The sequence below is a fragment of the Monodelphis domestica genome, chromosome 6 (assembly GCF_027887165.1).
Source record: "Monodelphis domestica isolate mMonDom1 chromosome 6, mMonDom1.pri, whole genome shotgun sequence".
NCBI lineage: Eukaryota > Metazoa > Chordata > Mammalia > Didelphimorphia > Didelphidae > Monodelphis > Monodelphis domestica.
Window position 1 is genome coordinate 74,863,212 of NC_077232.1, and position 22,520 is coordinate 74,885,731.

The 22,520-nt window shown below is 48.8% G+C and overlaps 1 protein-coding gene across 2 annotated transcripts; it reads left to right on the top strand.

Annotated features, from left to right (window-relative positions):
* Positions 1 to 1,620: 1,620 nt before the first annotated feature.
* LOC100025720 (GDNF family receptor alpha-4) lies at positions 1,621 to 21,385 on the top strand. Of its 2 annotated transcripts, XM_056802277.1 has the most exons (8): positions 1,621 to 2,002; positions 12,532 to 12,840; positions 14,648 to 14,725; positions 15,757 to 16,132; positions 16,210 to 16,319; positions 16,908 to 17,042; positions 17,209 to 17,330; positions 19,506 to 21,385. In XM_056802277.1, exons 1-8 carry the CDS (start codon positions 1,960 to 1,962, stop codon positions 19,623 to 19,625), a joined length of 1,293 nt encoding a protein of 430 aa, XP_056658255.1. In that variant the 5' UTR covers positions 1,621 to 1,959; the 3' UTR covers positions 19,626 to 21,385. The 2 variants fall into 2 exon arrangements, with proteins under 2 accessions (XP_056658255.1, XP_056658254.1); XM_056802276.1 differs by lacking the exon at positions 1,621 to 2,002 and having other exon boundaries at positions 12,428 to 12,840.
* The last annotated feature ends 1,135 nt before the right edge of the window (positions 21,386 to 22,520 follow it).

Below are 22,520 nucleotides of genomic sequence, written 5' to 3' on the forward strand. Positions count from 1 at the left end.
TGGTGGTGGTGTTATGCTTCTTACAAAGTTTTAACCACCCCAGCATGAGATGGTGCCATTCCTAGCAACCATCACCTTCATCTGGCCTAGCCAAGGAAAGGGCCCTTTTTTCCCCTTGAAGGAAGGCAGATAAGGCCTGTGTTTTCTTATAATCTTTTCCCCCTGAGAAACTGAAGAAAACTAAAGAAACAAGTCCCAAGTCCCAAAGGTAGGGCATAGAGGGTATAGGGCACAGAATAATAATCCCAACAGACCCAGCATCAAGTCTGAGAGACTCAGAGTCTGGTTTCTTTCTCCTCAAACCCCCCCCCCCATCTCTGACCCAAACCCACCATTCCCCTCCAGCCTGGCCCAGCAAACCCACTTGGAAAGCCCTTTAGCTCCAAGCATGGCCATATACTTTCCAACCTTTCTTTCACCGAGCTGTAAAGCTTTGACTTTACGGTTCTTTTGAATTATGATGAGAGATTCCCTCCTAAAGTATTGGGCACAGGGGAAGAAAGGGCACCAGATCTTCAGTCAAAAGACCTGGCTTCGAAGTCCAGTTCTGCAAGTTAATAGCTGCATGACTTTGATCAAGTCCCTTCCCTTCTAGACTTCAACTTCAGTGTCTTCATTTGTAAACTGAAGGGTTTGAACCAGATGATGTTTAAGGTCTTTTCCATTTTTGATTCTAGAATTCTGTGATGAGGGTTCTGATAGGGAAGAGGACAGAGAGGCTCCGCATGCTGTGGTGGAAAAAGCACTGATTTGGGGGTCCGAGAATCTGGGCTCAAACCTCAACTGCTCAGAGGACTGGGTTTAAATCTGGCCTCATATACTTCCTAGTCAAGTCGATTAACCGTAATGCCTAGTCCTGGCCACTCTTCTGTCTTAGAATTGATACTAAGACAAAAGGTAAGGAGTTTAAATGGGTATCAACTGCTTCTTTTTACCTGGACGGCCTTGGAGCAAGTCCTATCCCATTCCTGGGCCCCAGTGTCTTCATCTGTAAAAGTTTAGTTGGATTAAACTATGGTTAACAGCCCGTCGAGTTCCGTGAACCCAGACTTGAAGCTGAAGGGAGGAAGCTCCGTGAGGCGGAGAGCTGGTCCTTCCCCCACAGTAGCATCCCAAGAGCCATTCTGGGGTGCTAGCCTCTCCCCAGACAAACCTCCAACTACTCAGCTCTGGAGTTCCTGACCTAGCTGCCCAGTGCTGGAGCGCTGCGGAGAAGGGGAATGGCACATGGCAGCTTACCCACCTTCAGCTAGTCATTCCCCTCTAGCTTTATTCCCCGCCCCCGCCCCCACCCCAACGCACGCGTTGCTCCTTCAATGCTGGCTGTCCACAGTTGAGTGATCTGGACTCGGGGGTTTGAGCGACTCAAGACCCAGCTCAGGGAGGAGGAGAGACGCAGAGGGACTGGGCTTCAGGTGGGAGGGGAGGAGAGGTCCGGAGAGACATTACGGGCTGCGTTCCCCGGGCTCTCTGGGTGGCCTGCACATCTTGGCGCCCTCCTTCACGATGCGTCCTTGAAGCCCCAGAAGGCAGAAGAGCTAAGGGGCGGGGGCAGGAGGGGGGGAAGGGAACGAGGGGGGGAAGGGGGCGTGGCAGGGTCGGGAGCTGCCAGGAGGCAGTCGCGAGGCTGAGGCTCGGTGGCTCCTTTAAGGCTGCTCCATCTGGGCTGTCCTGACGGACAGGACCGGAGAGCGTTTGGTTCTGGACGCATTGAGTCGCGTGCCTAGGAGAAGACAGGAGGGGACGCGGGCATAAGGTGCACCGAGAGGGGCTTACCGGGGCGGAGAGAGGAGCGGAGTGCTGACTACTTGACAGAAGCGCCAGGAGAAGCGGACGCCCAGAGGAGGAGGAAGGCGCGGGGCCAGACGCGCAGGAGATCGGAGATCGGGACAGAGTCCGTCCCGCATGCAGCTGGGCTCGGACTGAGGAGCTACAAGCCGGCGCCCGGACCTGGCCGGCATGACAGCACAGCTGTGGTGCCTCCTGTCCGCGCTGCTGCTCGGTGAGTCCGTGCGTCCCTGAGTCTAGCCAGGGCCGAGTCCGGCTCCCTAGCCCCTCGCCCCTGCCGTCCAGCTGTCCTAACTCCTGCGGCTGTTTGGCCTTTTACCCTCTGGCTCCCGTCCTTCCCCTTTGCCCCCTGCCTCTGGCTGCGTCTCTGTTTCTGTCTCCGAATTGTTTCTGAGTCTCGAGCTTCCGAAACATCTGAGTGTGGAGAGCTGAAAGGGCCATCTAGCTCGACCGCCCCCTTTCACGGGTGCTGGAACTGAGGCTTTGGGAGAGGAAAGAACTTGCTCAAGGTCATACGAAGAGTTCATGGTAGTCAGAATTTGAATTCAGGTCACCTCCCTCGAGACACAATAACATCTTTGGCATTTCTCTGTTTCCAGGCTTCTCTGGATCGCTTAGCACTTAGCACGGTACCTGGAACATTGTCGTTAGGTCGCCTCCGACACTTTGTGACTTCGTTTGGAATTTTCTTGACAAAAATACTGGCGTGGTTTGCCATTTCCATTCTCATTTCAGCTTCTTTTACAGATGAGGCAATTGAGGCAAACAGGGTTAAGTGAATTGCGTAGGGTCAGACAACTAGTTTCTGAGATCAAATTTGAACTCAAGATTATTCTTCCTGACTCCAGGTCTGACACTCTAACTGTTGCACCACCTTGTTGTCCACTGGAACACAGGGCATGCTTAATAAATGCTTGTTGCTCCCCCCCCCCAATTATTTCCCTGTCTACCCTGACTTCCCATGTGACCCAAACTTATTTTCTCTTTCTGCCCATTTCTTTCAGTCTGCCTCTCCCCTTGTCTCATACTCTCTCTGCCTCTCCCTTGTTCTCTCACTCTCTCTTCCCACTGCCCAATGCTCCAGTTTTCCAATCTGTCCCTTTTCTAGTTGGTGGTGGGCCTTCAGCTGTAAGCCTAACTTAATCTGTACTGGTTCTATGGGGGACGGAGGGGCGTTGGCAGGGAGACAAGGAGGAAGTGACCCTCTAAACCTTCTCTTTTCCTCCTAGCCTGGACCAGTCTCTCTGGGATCTCAGGGAGACTGAGGTTCTAGTAAACCTCCCACACTTCATGGCAGGCTGTTTTGGGACCTGTGCAGGGCAGCAGGTGCTTTTCAGAGGCTGGGAAAGATCAGAAGGCAGGCAGAGGACAGGGGGTTACTGTACACCCTCCCTTTGCCCAGAAGGACCTTAGTATTTGTCTCCATCTCTCTTCCACTGAGCTATTCCCCAAACTCAGCTAGGGGTTTCTGGTAGCTATATGCAATCTCTGGAGAAAGTGGCTCCTATTTTAGGGGTGGCTGCAGTCTGTGTCTCTGGGTCTATCTGCCTTCACTAGAGTCTTTGTGTCCTCTATTTGTATGGGCATCTTCCTAGGAGAAGGAGATGGGAAGAAGAGGGGTATGGAGAAGAAGGGACCTCGAAGTCTCACAGGATTTAAAGGTGAGGATTTTCTAGATGAGGATCTTGAGATTCTAACCAAAGAGGAATCCTTTCTGCTCATTCTCCAATAGATAAGTAGCTTCATACAAATGTTAGTTTTAGTGGCCTGAACTGCTCATCCACCTTAGAGAGCTCTAAAAATGGAGACCTCATTTCCTCAAAAGGCAATTCCTTCTACTTTAAGACTGCTCTCAAGGGCAGCCGGGTGGCTCAGTGAATTGAGAGGCAGGCCTAGAGAGGGGAGGTCCTCAGTTCAAATCTGGCATTGCCTAGCCTTACCACTCTTCTGCCTTGGAACCAAAAATTGATTCTAGTATTGATTCTAAGATGGAAGGTTCAAGTATCAATTCTAAGATGGAAAGTAAGGATTAAAATATAACAAAGAATGTTAATACAATAGTCCAGGCAAGAAGGAATGGGAAACTGAACTAAGATGTTGTTGATGGGAGTAGAAAGGTAAAGATGGATGGGAAGGTTGCTTGGGTAGAATATATATCTTGGCAAATAAGTGGAGGGGGGTGCAGGAGACAGAAGTATCAAAGATGATCAATCATCAATCAAATCATCAGACAATCATCAGTCGATCACAACCACTTCTTAAGCTCCTGCTATGTGCCAGGTACTTTGCTAGGCACTCAGGATAAAGAAACAATACCTACTCTCAAGGCATTTATGTTCTAAATGGGTTTTGAACCTGGTTCTAATTCCATCCCTTTGAAAAGGATCACTACCATCTCACGGAAGGAGGAAGGGAAGGAAGAAAGGAAGGAGAGAATTCAGGACTCAAAAATTAAAAAAAAGAATCTAAAAATTGTTTTTACACATAATTAGGGAAAGTATTATTAAACAAAAAAAAAGAAAGTTCAAGTAGGAGTTATTGATGCTGGTTTATATATTGGGAAACTGAAGTCAATGAAGGGAAGATGAATCTACTCCCACATATTTTTACAACTTTTTTGGGTTCTCTTCCCTTCCCTGTCCCAGCTTAGCTTCTTCCCCATTTCTGATTCAGATCCCTGGTCACTGAAGGAGCTCTAGAGGAGACAATCTGAAGGAAGAGATTCAACCTTTTACCCTCAGATCTGAAGGAGTGTCAGAGACTCTTGGACATAAAAGCAAGGGCAAATGAACAATAGGTAAACGGAGTCCATACAAGCTGGAAGAACTTTAGAAATTAGTAGTGCTGGGGGCAGCTGGATTGTTCAGTGGATTGAGAGCCAGGTCTAGAGATGGGAGGTCCTAGGTTCAAATCTGCCCTCAGACACTTCCCAGCTGTGTGACCCTGGGCAAGTCACTTGACCCCCATTGCCTAGCCCTTATCACTCTTCTGCCTTGGAGCCAATACACAGTATTGACTCCAAGTCGGAAGGTAAGGGTTTAAAACAAAAGAAATTAGTAGAGCATGAATCTCTTCTATAATGTCCTTAAGAGATAAGCATCCAGCTTCTGTTTGGACAGTGAAAGGTTAGGTGGTTGAGTGGAAAGCGCCTCATCCTGGGAATCAGATCTGGGTTCTAATCCTGAATCTACCTGATTTCATGCACGAACTGGGTCAAGCCACTTGTTTCAAATTCCATTTTCTTCATTTGAAAAATGACCTTGAAGCTTCCTTCCAGCTCCAAAGCCTCTTTCAGCATTCACAAAGCAACCCATCCTGGTGCTGAACAGCTCTGATTGGGTTAAAGTTCTCCTAGGAAGCCATATCAGCTTCCTCCTTGGCTCTTGGATCTGCTGTGTGAGCCTGCTTTTACATGAGAGCCAAGAAGGTGATCCAGACACTAATAATTATAATAATATAATTATATAATAATAAATATTTTATATACTACATGTATAGTTATATTGATATATAATTAATGTTATAGTTATATAAGATGTATCATAATTATAACAATTTATAATTTATATTTTAACTGAAATATAACATTTTCTTCAATTATGAACTTTTGTTTTTAATTGTTAAAATGATTCTGGAAAGGGGTCCAAAGACTGCACTAGATGACCAAAGGATCTATGAACCAAAAAAGGTTAAGAATCTCTGGAATAGACCAACTCACCCATTTTACAAAGGAGTAAACTAAGGTATAGTGAAGGGATCAGCTTTGCTCATGAGGTTCACTAGGGATGGGGGAAGATCTAAAGCTCAAATTCTCATATTCAAGGAACTTTCCATTTATAAAGTGCTTTTCTCCATTTAATTCAATGAGTTTATTCAACAATTTATTAAGTTCCTATTATGTGCAGAAAAGTAGCATAGCAACAGTGAATAGACAGCTTTAGAGCTGGGAACACCTGAGTTTGAATCCTGCTTCTGATATTTACTATGTGACCATAGTCAAGATATTTAGCCTTTGTGTCTCAGTTTCCTCATCCATATACTGAGGGAGCTGGATTTTGGTGGTTTCTAAATCCATGATCCATGATCCATGATCCAGCATCCAAGAACTGTGTGCAAGTCCTGCCTCTCACATACCTGTCTGATTGACTCTATGACTGTGTGATGTTGTGACCTTTATAAATCACTTAACCTCTCAGGGGACTGGGTTTTTTTATAATCAAAATTTTTATTTAATTAATTAATTTAGAATATTTCTCCATGGTTACATGATTCATGTTCTTTCCCTTCTCCCCCCTTCCGTAGTCAATGCTCAATTCCACTGGGTGCTACATGTGTCATTGATCCAGACCCATTTCCATATTATTGATATTTGCACTGGGGTGATCGCTTAGAGTCTGCATCCCCAATCATATCCCCATCATCCCAGGGGACTGGTCTGATAGGCCCAGAGACTATAAATTGCTGAGGTGGGGCTGACCTCCACAATCCCTTGTACCTGTTATAGGCAATGACCTAAAAAGCAACTTCCTAACAAGCTACTGAGAGAGAGGAGAGGAAAGTAGTTGCAGGCATTATCTCCATTTTACAGATAAGAAGACTGAGGCACTAAAAAGTGAAGTTACTTGTTAAGGTCAAAAGATTCCTTTAAGTATCCTATTGGTCACAGGAAGCTCTAAGTTCTTTGGATTCTCTCTGATTTTTCCTAGCTGCCTCTCCCATTGGATAACAGCTCCTCCTATATCCTGCAGGACTTTAATGTCCTTCTGCCTCTTCCTCATGGACGTGGAAGTGGGGGGAGGACAACCACTAAGGACCCCTGGAGCTCTAGCATTCGCCAATTCTATGATCACAAATATTTTAGTCAGATTTGTAGTCAGAAGATTTGGTTGAAGTCTTTGCTATTTCGTGTATTAGTTCTGTGACCTGGAGCTAGTGTTCTCATCTGTCACATTTGGGAGTTGGCCTGGGTGATCTGTAGGGACCCTTCGAGCATGAAGACTGTATAATCCTATGCAGTGACAATAGGACAGGGATGTTTCCTCGGGGGAAGAGTGCCTTTCCTATCTCTCCCCTCATCTTCAGACCAGCAGCGCCTTTCCTAGCCAACACTCTTGAGGTTCTTCTCTCTGGTGGCCCTAGACTCCCAGGCATCTTCCAGACCATCACCAAGCTTTGTAGGGAATCTATCCACCGTCCCTCTGGTTGTAGTTCTTTCATATTCAGCCTGTGTGCAGTGGCTTTCTGTCCTTGGCCCATCTGTGGTCTCTTTGTCTGATCCCACTTTAGGTGGGAAGTGCTTGAGGGGCCACAGAGAGGTTGTACCCTGAATATGTTGAGGGGTTCAGAGTTGAGGTGATCCTTTCATTAGGTCTCTGGGTGCTACCTTCCCCCACTCACCCCCAACTTTGTCCCAGGCCTTGATTCATCAGCATCTGTCTGTCTGTCACAGCAGATGGCTGAAATATTGGGCATGCGATAAGTTTCTTTGCAGTGGGATGTATGGGAAGGGAGAAGTCCATTCTGGGAACAGAGATTCTTCTCAGTGGTCCCAACCCTATCCCAAACCCAAATACATTCAAGCCCAGCCATATCTCAGTTGGGGATGAGGAGTCTGAGCATCAGGTACTCTATTCAGAAGACCTTTCCCTGGGGGACAGGTAGGAAACAAGAGGACCAGATGTTGGGGAAGCACTGCCAGAGCTTGGAATCCTCCATCATGTCCACTGGGTCAGGGGTAGCTGGGTGGCTCAATGGATTGAGAGCCAGGCCTAGAGATGGGAGGTCTTGGGTTCAAATCTGAACTCCAACACTTCCTAGCTGTGTGACCCTGGGCAAGTCACTTAACCCCACTTGACACCAAGTCACTTAACCAATACACAGTATTGATTCTAAGAAGGAAGGTAAGAGGTTTTTTGTTTTTTTTTTTTAATCTACTGGGTCACAAGAATGGGAAGGGGAGACCTGGTGTCCTTTACCTTCTCTGAGGCCAGAGCCTCAGGTCACAGCTGATACTGAAGGAGGAGGCAATGAGACATAACTTTAAACTGCTGACCAGGATGGGTAATTATGAATCATTTTTTGTGGGTGGGAGTTAGGGAGGAGGATTCTTTTTCCTTTCCCTTCCAGAGTCACCAAAGAGAATCAGTTAAACTCAGATTTTTTTCAGGGGTGAGGGAGAGAGAGAGAAAAGAGAGAGAGAGAGAGAGAGAGAGAGAGAGAGAGAGAGAGAGAGAGACAGACAGACAGACAGACAGACAGACAGACAGACAGAGACAGAGAGAGAGAGAGAGAGACAGAGAGAGAGACAGAGAGGGAGAGAGAGAGACAGAGAGGGAGAGAGACAGAGAGACAGAGAGAGACAGAGAGAGAGACAGAGAGAGACAGAGAGATAGAGACAGACAGAGACAGACAGACAGAGAGAGAGAGAGAGAGAGAGAGAGAGAGAGAGAGAGAGAGAGAGAGAGAGAGAGAAACTGATACAAAGTATTCTCAGCTGACTCACATCTAGTGTCGTCTCCACTTCCCCAGCTCTGAGGAGACAGATAGAGCTCCTACCCTTTGAGAGTATAGAGTGGAGCAGAGGAGCTGGGCTTGAGAAGGAAGACTGGAAAGAAGGAAGACCATCTTCAAGGTCTCTGCCCTTAAGGGTTAATTCATCTACAGCCCTGGAAGCTTCTCCTCCTGTCAGCTCCTTCTTGCTCTTCAGGATTGGAAACCTACCCCCATCCCCCCTCTTAGATCAGTGTTTCCATTGGCATTAGTAGTCTGCCTTCCATTTTCTCTCCATTGGGAAAGGACTAACCAGAAACTAAGTTAAGTCCTCAGGAACATGCTAGCAGATAAAGAACAATTGGCTATGGCTGCTCATCCTGGATCCATAGTTGCAGTCTTCCTTCCCCCTTCATCTAATCTAGAAGACAGGGACTCAATTTCTCTGTCCTCCTACGTCCATCAGTCTGTCTCTCATTCATGTCTGTCTCTTCCCGTTGGTTCTTACCTTACTTCTAGGTGTCTTTCTCTCCCTCCTCCTCTTTCTCTGCCCTTTCCCATCCTGAGAGATTCACAGAATGTCAGCGTTGGAAGGGACCTTAGATAACGCACATCTAACTGGACACTCTGCCCTAGAACCAAAGCTCTGGACTTATGAGACTTGGCTATTTAACTGGGAAATCTTTCACAAACACTCTTCATGATTTATGCTTGTGTGTGAGATTTTCCCCAGAAACGTCATCACTTAGATCACATCTAGATCGATACCGAAAAGGTAAAAGAGCGTCTCCTCAGCTTCCATGAAAGCACTTGGGTTCCCATAACATCAAAGGAGGAACCGAAACGAAACATTGAACTAGCATTGACCAAAGGTTAATGAACTTGGCCAAAAAAGGCAGAGGATTTGTGCTTAAGCCCATGAACAGCCAAGGCAACTCTTTCCCTGTCTAATGAGCCCCATATCCCCTAGGGATTGCTATATCCTTCTATTCATTATTCCCAGTGAGGTTCTTGCTCGAGGAAGGATCACTTAGCTGCTAGTGCTGAATGGGAAAGAGCCAAATTAGTCCATAGAGTCAACAGCTCCTTTGTCCAAGATCTATGCAACCCAATTAACTCTCAACTCCCCATGAAGGGTAAAATATGTACTGGCCCCACTAAATTATGGGTCTGTCCCTTGCTTCGCCTTGGCTTCAGTCCTCTTTGACCCAGGAACTTGGTGTTACCCAAGAACTCCTTTCTCATGCCCATAGGGCTTTCTCCAGGAATGTCCACATTCCTCCAGAAGTGCCTCAATGTCTGCAGCTTCCTATTAGGCCCTGATCTCTTTACTAAGCCTTCTGGTATTCTTGAAGCCATGAAATTCCCCGATACACCTGGTTTCCTGGAGGGACTTTCTGCCCATGTGGAAGTATAGACTTCCCTCCAAGAAACTGGAGTCTATTGGTTTTTCTCAGGCCATTGGCAGGTCCCCTGCTGTGTAGCCCTTCCTTTAAAGGCCATGTCTAAGCTCAAGGTATGATTAACGGTGTCATGTCTTTAGTGTGCTATTAAAGGAAAAGGCACAGAGGTGGGAGATGAGTGCTGAATTCAGGGAAGAGCAAACTGACCAGAGTGGGTGAATGGAAAGTCATCTTAAATATGTTTCTTCTCTCTCTTTCTGCCTTTCTATATCTCCAATATGTCGTCTCTCCCTCGTTTTCTGCCCATCTTCTGCCTCTTTCTGTCTCTCTCCTCCTTCTGTGGCTCTGTCTCTCCTCTTTGGTCTCACTTTTTCTCCCTCAGTTTCACAGGGCCTTCAGAGGAAAGATGGCAGACTGGAATTTTTGAAAGAGACAACTCACTCCCCTATTCTCCTTATCTTTACTGCTGTGCTAGAAATGTCTGCTTCACCTCTAACTCCATTCATTCAAACATTTATGGAGTACCTACTGTATACACAACCCTGGGGAAGAAGAGGCAGAGAGCAACTGATTCCAGGAACTGACTTCAGGGAGTCCCCAGTCTGGAAGAAAAACAATACAGAGACAGAGAAGGAATCAGAGGAAAGGATGCCACCTCCATGAGTGGGGCTTGGAAGGAAGGGTTGTATTTAGGGAGAAGAGGAAGATACATGAACAAAGACTGCATTCTTTTTTTTTAAAACCCTTCTCTTCCATCTTAGAATCAATACTGTGTATTGGTTCTAAGGCAGAAGAGCAGTAAGGGCTAGGCAATGGGAGTTAAGTGACTTGCCCAGGGTCACACAACTGGGAAGTGTCAGAGGCCAGATTTGAACCCAGGACCTTCTGTCTCTAGGCCTGACTTTCAGTCCACTGAGCCACCTTGCTGTCCCTGAACCTTCTTTTCTTTAGGCTTAATATCCTGTGTTCCTCCTGTGTTGCTTTTGTTTTGCTTTTTCTGATCAGATCTGTGAGTTCAGAGTGAGCTCCCAAGATGGAACTTCCTTATCCACTTCAGACCAGCATCTTTTCTGCAGCTCAGAGTCTTGGGGGCTGACTGAAAGCAATGAGAGGTCAAGTGTCTTGTCCACAGACTTGCACAGAGGCCTCATCTCCAAGGCTAGCCCTATAGTCAATTCTACCCCTGGCTTTCTTCACAGGAACCCCAGGCCTTTCCCCATCCTGACTGCTTTCCTCTGGATAGGCCTCCGCTTTGAATGTCCTTCCTTCACGGATCAGGCGTGGTCTGAGCAGGACAGAGTACAGTATGGCCGATGCTTCTATTATGGAGATTCTTGGGCCAGTAGATGCCTGAGAATGCTGCCTTCTGCATGACCTCTAGACCTACATTCATTGGTGGAGGGAGATGTCACTGTGCTGGTCATCTCCCTCCCTATTTCCCCCTTCAGATTCTTCCTGGAAAATGGCACATCTTTAATTCCCCTCCCCCATATCACCTAAATCACCTAAATGTGGTCTGGCCATCTGGTCCAACCATCTTTCCTTCTGTTTCTTCAGCATACCAGGGGCTTCCTGAGAGTAGGATTGTTCTCCTCCAAAACCAGAGTTCCTGTGGATTTGTTCTCCAATGGACATTAAGGACTCTCTGAGAGAGAGAGAGAGACAGAGAGAGAGACACAGAGAGAGAGAGAGACAGAGAGAGGAGAGACAGAGACAGAGACAGAGAGACAGAGAGAGAGACAGAGAGACAGAGACAGAGACAGAGAGAGACAGAGAGACAGAGAGAGACAGAGAGAGAAGAGAGACAGAGAGAGAGACAGAGACAGAGAGAGACACACACACATAGAGAGAGGGGGGGAGGGAAAAGGAGGGAGGGAGGGAAAGGGAGAGGGAGAGAGACAGAGAGAGGAGGAGAGAGACAGAGAGACAGACAGAGACACAGAGACAGAGATAGACAGACAGAGACAAAGATAGAGACAGAGAGAGAAGAGAGACAGAGAGAGAGACAGAGAGAGAGAGAAGAGAGAGAGAGACACATAGAGAGAGAGAGGGGGGGGGAGGGAAAAGGAGGGAGGGAGGGAAAGGGAGAGGGAGAGAGGCATAGAGAGGAGGAGAGAGACAGAGAGACAGACAGAGACACAGAGACAGAGATAGACAGACAGAGACAGAGAGAGGGAGGGACAGACAGACAGAGAGAGACAGAGACAAAGACAGAGAGAGGGAGGGAGAGGGTGAAAGAGGGAGGGAGGGAGAGGGAGAGAAAGGGAGGGAGAGACAGAGACAGACAGAGAGAGAGGGAGAGTGAAATAGAGACAGAGAGACAGAGACACAGAGAGGGAGCAGAGACAGAGAGGGAGGGAGAGGGAGAGAGAGAAAGAGAGAGGGAGGGACAGACAGACAGACAGAGACAGAGACAAAGAGAGGGATAGAGAAATAGAGACAGAGAGAGATACAGAGACAGAGACAGAGAGAGAGAGACAGAGAGAGGGGAGGGAGAGGGAAGGAGGTAGAAGGAGAGAGACAGAGAGGTAGGGAAGGAGGGAGGGAGAGAAAGAGGGAGAGAGGCAGAGAGACAGAGAGAGAGAGAGAGAGAGAGAGAGAGAGAGAGAGAGAGAGAGAGAGAGAGAGAGAGAGTGTGTGTCTAGGAAAAGGAACTGCTCCAAGCTGATTTCCTCTTCTCTCTTTTCCTCCTTCCTTTCTCCTTCCTTCTCCCTCTTTTCCTCCCCCCTCCTCCTCTCTCTCTCCTTTCCTTCCCTCTTTTCCTTCTTCCCTTCTCCCTCTCTCTGAGTCTGAATGTCTGTCTGTCTGTCTGTCCATCTATCCCACTCTCGATCTTCTCCCTCTCCCACAGAGACCTTTTCAGGTTCTAGGTCCCTGAGGCCAAACCAAGACCCGAGGCCAGAGGGAGACCAAGACTGCCTGAGGGCCAGTGAACACTGTGCCCGGGATGCTAGCTGCAGTGCTCAGCTCCGCACCCTTCGCCAGTGTGTGGCAGGAGATGGTGCAGCCAAACTGGGGCCTGATGCCCAGAGTCACTGCCAGAGCACGGTCCAAGCACTGCTGTCCAGTAGTCTCTATGGCTGCCGATGTCGGCGGGGCATGAAACGGGAGAAAGACTGCCTGGGCATGTATTGGAGCCTGCGTGGCACCCTCCCACAAGGTCAGTTGGCCCCTGTCTCTGGGGTTAGATACTGGCCTGTCCAGCCCCCCCGGGTTCATTGTCCCCACACACAGGTGTCCTCTTCCCCTGCCCGGATCCCACACTGCCCACTGGCTCCTTCTCACACCTCTCTCCTACCACTTGCTTGTCTCTGCCTTTGCTCATCCTGTCCAGACTCTCGAGCCCTGCCTTAGGAAGCCTGTTCCCATCAGGCTCATCTTTTCTCCATTTATTTCTAAAGCAAAGTCCTTCCTTCTGTTTTTCCTAGATGTGCGCCCCCCCCTCCCCCCGTCTAGCTCCCTTGTGAGGGATACAAAGGGGCGCAGGTCTGGGGCTGCTCTCAGGGAGAGACCAGGCTCTGCCTCCAGGGAACTCACTATTGGGGGAACAGAAGGGGAGCACGGCTGAGACCCACCCGCTGGAGACCTTACAACATTGGTCTTCAGTGGCGAGAAACAAAATGGACAAATATATCCCACCTGGAGAAAATCTGTCTTCAGGACTCTGAAAGGCTGTCATAGGGAAGGAAGAGGGAGTCCACTTGTTTGGCTTTGCCCCAGAAGACAGAAGCAGGAGTGATGATAATAATTGGAATTAGCAGAGCTTTTACTGCACTTTACATATATCCTGGGCTGAAAGTTATAAAAATATTAGTAGGGGCTGCTAGGTGGCTCAGTGGTTTGAAAGCTGGGTCTAGAGACAGACAGTCCCGGGTTCAAATCTAGTTGCTTCCTAGCTATGTGATCCTGGGCAAGTCACTTAACCTCAGTTGCCTAGCCCTTAACTCTCTTCTGCCTTAGAAACAATACGCAGTATATGGAAGATAAGGATTGTTGTTGGTTTTAAAAAAGTATTATCCCTATTTTATAGATGAGGCCACTGAGGCACAGAAATGTTATCTATCAACAAACAGCTAGTAAGTGCCAGAGATGGGATTCCAACTCATCTTTCCTGATTCCCAGTGGAGCACTTTAAGTCTCTCCAGTAGAGATTAGGGGAGGGAGGAAGGGTGGATGTGCAGAAAGAGATTTTGTCTCCAAGTAAAGAAGACAGCTTCTAAGAATAAGAGCTATCCAGGGTTCTGCCTCAGGAAGTAGTAAGTTTCCTGTCTCCTGAAGTCTTCAAGCAGAGGAAGGGAGATTGTTGTGGTCAGAGCAGATTCAGCCTGAGGTCCCCACCAGCCCTTTGGTCCTGGGAGCTTGTGCCTCTGAACGTAGCATTCTTTAGAGTACACGCTGAGGGGAGCCATTCCAGTGGAGATGTCCAGCCCTCCCAAGGAGATGAATAGTCTAGAGAGAATCGAGGTAGTCAATGTGCCTCGAGGGATGCCCGTGTTTAAGGGGTGGGAAGAGAAAGAGGAATCAGCAAAGGAAACTAAGAAGGATGCAGGAAGTCAGAGCCTTCTGTCTACATCCCAAAAATGAAAGGAGTGAGTATCTAGGAAGAGACACTTGTCAACAGTTGCCAAATGGGAAGAGTTCATTGGATTTGGTACTCCTTCCTCTCAACCCTTTGGGGGATATATTGGGATCAAATGTTTCCCTGATAAATATATAGGTGTCCATTCCCCCCACCCCCGACCAGGGGCCCCTTAGCAAGGACTATGCCTCTTCCTCTGTATCTCTCCTGTTCTGGGTAGGGTTGGGGAAGATTCAACCAGGGGGTGGGTGGGATTCAGAGCTCTGAGAAAGGGGCAGGATAATGGAAACAGATGGAGGACAGAATGGGGGAGGCAAGACTCTGAAGCTCGGAAATTGCTCCTCATTTTTATCTTTTCTCTCTTCCCTTCTTCCCCCATGAATCTAAGGGATGATGCTAGAAAGCTCCCCCTATGAGCCTTTCCTTAGCAGCTTTAACTACGTTGGATTGGCGGCTATTACGGCAGGTATTTACCCCACCAAAGCCCTGAAACATCCCTGAGAACTGGAACATCTCCAGTCTCCCCAGCACCCCATTCAGAATGTGCCTCCCTTCACAGATCCTCCCTACCCCAGCCTCCAATTTACACTGGGACTTTCAAGTACCAGGTAGGAGTCAGCTTTCCTACATACTTACTCCTCCACCCTGGTCTTTTGCCAGGGGCCCAGGACTCTGGGTTCCTTCAGGGAGTCACTTCAAAATTACTTAAGGAAGACCTGAGTTCAAATGTGGTCTCAGGCACTTCTTAGCTGTGTGACCCTGGGCATGTCCCTTTATTTCTGCCTACTTCAGTTTCCTTACCTATAAATGAGGATAATAACAGCACCTACCCTGAAGGGCTGAGAGGATCATATGAGATCATATTTGTAAAGCCTTAGCACAGTGCTTGGCACACAGTAGGTGCTATCAGAAAAGTGCTTATTCCCTCCTCTCCTCACTGCCCTTCTCTAATAGTGATGCAACCAGAGAGCGGCATTGTTGGGGAAAGACAGTGTGCTCTGTGGATTATTCACTTTGTAGCATTCATTAAAAAACCTTCCTTTGGCTTTCCTAGCCCAGCTCTTCCCCGTAGTGGTGGTAAGGGCCCCTGATCAAATCTGGTGAAGCCTGGGGACGCTTTTCAATGCACCAGTAAAACCCGTCCGATTACAAAGGAAGCCAATCGTGGGGAAATAGTCAGGAAAATGTTTTTTAAGGCCAAATGAATAAGCCTTGCTCTCAGATTTGGGCTAGCCCACGGACTCCCACTTTGGCTTTTGGCGGTCCTGACTTGCGGTGATTTGCCTTCCGGGATGCCCTTGGGATTATTCAGCCTCTTTTACCCAGCGCTAGTATCCCTCGGGCTTGGAGTCAGTCTTTTGAAAACGCGATCCCTCCGCAGCTCGCTAGCCCACTCTAGTTGGACCAAGCAATCCAAGGAGGCCCCGGGGGGAGGATTTGCGGACCAACTGAAAAGCTGGCCCCGCTCCAAGCTCCATCCCAAACTGTTCCATTCAGGGTCCGAGGGCGAGAGCCCTTCTCCGAGGGAGAACCGCTGCCTGGACGCGGCCAAGGCTTGCAACATGGACGGGCTGTGCCAACGGCTGCGCGCGGACTATGCGGCCGCGTGTCTGCGTGCCGGGGCCCGTGGCTGCCCCCGCTCCCGCTGCCACCGGGCCCTGCGCCGCTTTTTTGACCGGGTCCGGCCGGCTCTCAGCCTCGCGCTGCTCTTCTGCCCTTGCCGACCCGGGGATGCAGCGTGCGCCGAGCGCAGGCGGCAGACCATCGTGCCATCCTGCTCCTACAGCCCCAGCAGCCCCCGCCCTCGCGTCGCCTCGGTCCAGCCCAACTGCTTGGAGCCGTTGGACACCTGCCGGCGGGGATACGTCTGCAGGTGAGCCGGGTGGGGATGGGAGGAAGGACGCGGGCGTGACCAGCGCAGGGCCTGATGTTGTGCTCGGCTCCCACCAGGGCCCGTTTGGCTGACTTTCAGGAGGCCTGCCAGCCATCCCTGCTCGCCCCCAATAGATGCATCCGCGAGGATTCGCCCAGATGTCTCCGGGCCTACACTGGCATTCTGGGTATGGGCAGCAGTGTCTACACGGGCACCCGGGATCTGCGGAGAGGGCTTAATTTACATGTGCTACCGGGGAAAGGGAAAAAGTAGCATCCACACCCGCACCCAGGATAAAGGGAAGGAAGAGTCTGTGCACAGAGCCCTGTCGGATAGGGACGTGTTGGGTGTTCCCATTGACAGCCAGGGTTTGGGAAGCCCGCCTCTACACAGCGTTCTTGTAGGTGGGGACTGATCATCTCTAAGAGCCAACCAGAGGTAAGGGGTGTGTGCGTTTACATAGGCGCCATGCCCAAGGCCAACTCCAGGAGCATCCTGGGTATAAGGAGGGAGGATGTGTACACTGGCAAAATGGATAAGGGGGTGTTTACGTCCTGAACCCAAGGAGGTGCCCATCCGAAGTATGGGAAGAGTGCATTCTGCTGAGTGCCCTCCTGCTCTCGGGGTATCGACAGAATATTTACAGACGGGAGGATGCTTATGCGCAAGCAGCCCAGATACAGGGGAAGAGGATTTTCCAGACATCCTGGGTATAGGGAAGAGGCAGGTGTGAGGAGAGAACAGCTCTCTCAGGCCTTTTTTCTCCCCTCCCCAGGGACCCCCATCACCCCCAACTATGTGGGCAATGTGAGCACCGCTGTAGCACCTTGGTGCAGCTGCCGCTCCAGTGGGAACAGACTTGAAGAATGTGAGACCTTTCTGGGGCTCTTCGTGGGGAACCCGTGTCTCCGTAAGTGCTCTGAGCCTAGGGGTGGGGCGGGCAGGATGGAACCAAGCAAGCAGAGGTGACAGAAGGGGCTGGGGTTAGTGGGGACAGAACAGAGGGCAGCTGGGGAAGAGGCTGGCTCAGCCCTGCCCACCCCACCCCACCGTACCTCTATCTTCTTTCTTACCAGAAAATGCTATCCTGACTTTTGGCAACCAGACAGCCCTAAGTCGGGACCCCTCTGCCATCCCACCTAGAACTTACCTACAGGAGCCTTTCTTCAACCAACTGAAGCCTCACCCACCCACCCAGGTAACAATTTCCTGAGCCTACCCGTGCTCCAAGTGCCCTTCAGAGGCCCCTCAGCTCCACCCAGCCTGAGCTCTTCCTCTTCAAAGAATCATCTTGTTCCCAAGCAGCCTGAAACCCCTAACTTGCAGCTCACCTCCAACTAGGGTTGTCCCCCTTTGTCTAGGGAAGTAGTTCCCCCAGACACTGCCATCAACTCCTGCCTAGCTTTGGTGAAGAGAACACACACACACACACACACACACACACACACACACACACACACACACACACACACACACACCCCTCTGTAATTTCCTCTCATATATTCCTTTTGATTCATCTCCATCAAAATTTGTCACCCATTTATTATTTGCAAGACTGCACCCCTCCTGAGTTTTCAAAGGGGAAACCACACAGTCCCTGCCTGGAACAAGCTTCTAATCTAACATGTGATCTGCAGACAAATAAATGTGATACAAGGGAGATTATGACAGGTGCAAGAGATCCCCAGGAAAAGAGGGAGGAGAGGTCACTTATACCTGTGAGGAGGTGAAGGGGGATTGTGGGAACCAGAGAGGGCTTCTGGGAAGAAGTGGCCTGAAGGACCAAAAGGATTTTGATTCTTGGAAATGAGAAGGGATAGTTTTAGGGACATGAGGGTCTGAGCAGGTGCTCAGGAGGGAGAACAGGATAAGGTGGGAAGCGGAGAGTTCAAAATAGCCTGGAAAGGGACAAAATGGAACCCATTGGTGGAGGATCTGAAATTCCAAGCTCAGGAGTTTGTATTTATCATACAGGGAGCCACCAAAGGTTTCTGCTTAACACTGGGGAGATGCTTTCAGGTTTGAAATAATCGTCACACCAAAACCAGATGAAGAAGGCATAAGAGTGAAAACTTAAATGTGTCAAGAATTCAAGTGCCGGAGCTAAGGCTGAACCAATAGGAATGTCTCTGCCTGTAGAGCCCATCTCCAATATAGTCCAAACCAGATGCCCCTTCCCTTTTATAAAGCTCTGCCTGTTTGCCTCCCTACCAGAGCTGACCTCTTGGGTCAATTCTCCCAGAAGCTTCAGTCCTTCTTTGAACAATACAACAGAGAGAGAGGTTCGACTCTCTTCCTTCCCATCTGTAGTCTTCCATGCATTCACATGTTAGATGTGTAGACTATCCTTGGCCCTCAGAAACAAAGTCTTGGAAATCCAGACATACAAGATAGACTCCTGACCGCTCCCCTCTACCTGGTGGCTCCTTTTTTGGACCACTTCCTCATATCAAGTTAGAAAAAGCAAAGTCTGGGGCTCCAGCTTGGTGTCTTATGAGGAAAGGGACCCAGGCTTCAGCAGCTGTTGTCCCCGGGTATTGTCAATGCCCTCAGACACTTCTTAACTGTGGACTTTGGACAGTTCACTTAACCTCTCTTTGTCTCAGTTTCTTCAAGTGTAAAATGGGGATAATAACTGCACCCGCCTCTCAGGGTGTCTCCAGGATCAAATGAGATAATATTTGTCAATTGCTTCTCGTGTAGTAGGTGCTATAGAAATGTTTATTCCCTTCCCCTCTGAAGCTAATCCTCAGAGGGCATCCCAACAGTCTTTAAGGTTAAGGACACCCTGTACAGACACTGTCTCATCGCCTCCATGGTCCCACTTCTTCCCCTCTCCCATCCATCCTTCAGTCATTCACCAGTTTATCCAAAAGACAGTTTTGAACATACTCCTCCCCTTCTCAAGAATCTTCAGTGACTCTGTGGTGCTTCTAGGATGAAATACAGCCTTTCCTTACTCTGTCCCTAGGCTATTTTTTTCAATTTTCTCTTGCCTTACCATTTCCAGCCCTACTGGTTTTAACTGCTTGTCCTTTATACCTGTCCTACCTATCTGGTGCCTCCAGATCTCTGGCCAGACCTGGAATGCCTTCCCTCCTCATCTTCAGGTCTGAATCCCAGTCTGTCTTCAGAGCTCAGCTTGCCCGCCACTTTCTGTGGGAAGCCTTTTCGGATCCCACAATTGTGGGTGCTGCTTCATCAGATTGCTTGTATGTCCCTGTACCTGTTTCCATGTTGTACCCTCTTCTCCAGAGTGTCAACACCTTGAGGGCAAGACCCATTTTTCATTTTTGTCCTTGCAATCCCAGGGACAACGATGGGATGGTAAGCACTTAATAAGTGTTTGATGGAGCCCTTTTCTCCCTCGCAGGTATCAGTGGAAGGAAGACTTTCCACTGGGGGCTCTCCAAGGCTCTGGGGGCCTCCAGGCTGGACCCTCCCCAGGAATCAACTGCTTCTTACCGTTGTAGCCCTCTGGTTCCTGCCCTGACTGGGAAAGCAGGCAGAAGACAGAATGCACAATCCTGTTTACACCTATTCTCATCCAGACAGGGTGGCATAATGGGACTCTGAGTCAGAGAGAAGTAGGCATCCTTGAGCTGGCCCCAACTGTCCCTAACTTCAGACCTCTGCTGGTCTGTGACCCAGACCCTTCCTGCCTTTCTCTCTGGGCACAGCACAGAGAGGAAGAGCTCGGGGGACTGTGGGGCATGATTTGGGGGGGGGAGCAAAAACATCCCATTCTAGAGCATGCTGGACCTGAAATGCTCTGTACCATCTGCCTCCCGTGCTGGGGGTTGGCCTTAAGTCTTGGGATCCAAGATCTAACATTCCTATAAGAACTTAAACTCCTCGAGGGCAAGGACTGGCATCCAGTTGTTATTCAGTCACGTAGATGTCCTTTTCTTTGTGACCCATGGACTGTGCTATCCATGAGGTTTCTTGGAAAAGGTACTGGAGTGGTTTCCCATTTCCTTCTCCAATGTACAGAGGTTAAGTCATACAGCCACTTAGTGTCTGAGGCAGATTTTGAACTCAGGTCTTTCTGACTCCAAGCCTCATACTCTATCCACTGAGTTACCTTGCTGCCTCCTCAGTAGGCACTTAATAAAATGCTCATGGATGGAGATGATAGGTTAGTAGGATTTTAGAGATGGAAGGAAGTTTAGAGAACATAGAATCCCACTCATGTGGGAATCTACCCTCATGGTGAAGATGAGGAAACATCTTTGGCTTTGGTGGAATGCAAAGAGCTTGGGGACAGTCAGGAGACCTAAGCTGAGCATTAGCCCTGTCCCTCAGTAGCTGGGTGATCTTGGGGAAAATCAGCTGCTCTCTCTGAGCCTCAATTTCCTCATCTTTAAAATGGGAATAACCTTAGATGACATTTAAAGCCTCTCTCCTCTTAGCTCTATAATTAAATAACAGAATTCCCTGTTCACAGGACTATTGGGAGGCAAGTACTTCGCTAACCCTTAAAGCCCTAGAGAAAGCACAGCTTTTTAATCCAGTTGATAGAGGAGTGGGAGGAGCGTGCTGGTCCCTCAGCAATTGCCTGATAGGATGGGGAGGCAGGACTAGGCAGCAATTTCCCTGAAAAAAAGATCTGGGGGGTTTTGGTACTCAAGTGAGTTGGCCATGTGATATGGTACTTGTCTCCGAGCTGGATTAAGGAGGAGGACATAGCCTCCAGAAGGAAGGTGGGGAGTCCCCCAGCTGAAGAGGGAGGGATTGGCTTGGGAGAAGGATGAGTTATTCTGCTTGATCTCAGAAGGGCCAAAGGAAGAGGGCATTCTGGGAGGCGGATTTCAGCTTGTGGTAAGGAAAAACAAGTGATTCTGTCCACTAAAAAAGGAAATGGGCCATCTGACAGCACAGGCATCCTATACCATTAGACCTTGTTAAAGACCTCGGGGAGGACCACGTGGGTGCGATGCTTTAGAAAGGGCCCCCTGAGATTCTACCAGGTGGGAGAGGGGGATTGACTGGGTGACAGAAGGAGCCCCCTGCCTTCCTTTCAAAGCAACTCCTCTGAAGGGTGAGGCAGGGAGGAAGATACAAGGAAGGGGGTGAAGATGGACGCAGGAGAGAGGAGGGGGCTGGTAATGTTATTTGTTCTTTCTAGGAGCTGATTGTGAGGGGCTATTTTTTTAACTTCTGTTTAAAGGACAAACTTCTCTATTCTTTTTAAAGTTGCAAATTTGAGGCTTTTTTTTTTTCCAAAATAAGGAAAATAAAAACCTTAGCACTGAACCAAGTAGAATCCAGTGAATGAAGACAACAGACTACGTACCCAATTCTGGTCCAGCCGATGCTGATTTTCCTTACTTGGTGCCTTTTCATTTCATTAGTGCTTTCCCCAGAACAGCCACACGAGATGGTCAGGGCCAGGATTTTTCTATGTCAGTAAGTGAATCATGGCAGGAGCCGGGAGGTGAAGCCAGGTGTTCCCTCTCTCTCTCCTCTGCTGAATGATCTCATAATCAGTCCCAAGGAAGCCCCAAACCCATCTGCCTACAGGGGCAATTGCTTGTGTGTGTGGGACCTCCGAGCTCACAGACCCACACTTTCTCCCTCTTCCCCTCCACACACACATAGTGCCTCTTATTCCAGATGGCTGGCCGGCCTGGGACAGTAATAATAGCTAACTTTTCTCTAATGCTTATGTACCAGGTGCCATGCTGAGTGCTTTAGAAATAGCCTCTTTCATTCTCACAACCACCTTGGCAAAGGTAGGTGGTATTTGTTACCACTGTTTTACCAACGATGCCACTGAGGCAAAGAAGTTAAATGACTTGCTTAGGGCCACACAGAAAATATTCAAGCCCTGTTTTCCTGACTCCAGGATGGAAGATGAGGGAATCAAAGGGTTTGGAACTGGAAGGACCCTTCTCCAGATTCTAGATGTAGAAAACTGAGGCTTCAAGAGAGCTGGCAATTCAGTTCAATAACCATTTATTAAACCCCTACTAGGTGCAAGACTCTGTGCTAGATGCTGAGAATACAAAGACCAAGGTGAAACAGCCCCAGCCCTAGGCTTTAGTTCCCTGGCGGGGAGGGGTGTTACAACAGAGGGACTAAATACCTATGAGATATCTGGGAAAGAATACAAAGCAATTTCAGGAGGGAGAATAATAGTGATGGAGGGAAACCTTAGTGGTGCTTTGAAGGAAGCTAGAGATTCTCAGCAGCAGAGATGAGGAGGGATGCCTTCTAGCCTAGGAGAAGGAAGGGAGGCACCAGAGGAAGGGTCTTGTGGAGGCAGTTGTTTAACCAGAACAGAGTTTTTTAGGAGACTAAATAGGAAATAAAGCTGGAAAGCAAGCTGGAGTTACATTGGGAGGGCCTTTAAAGATCAAGCTGAAAAGTTTGTATTTCATCTTGG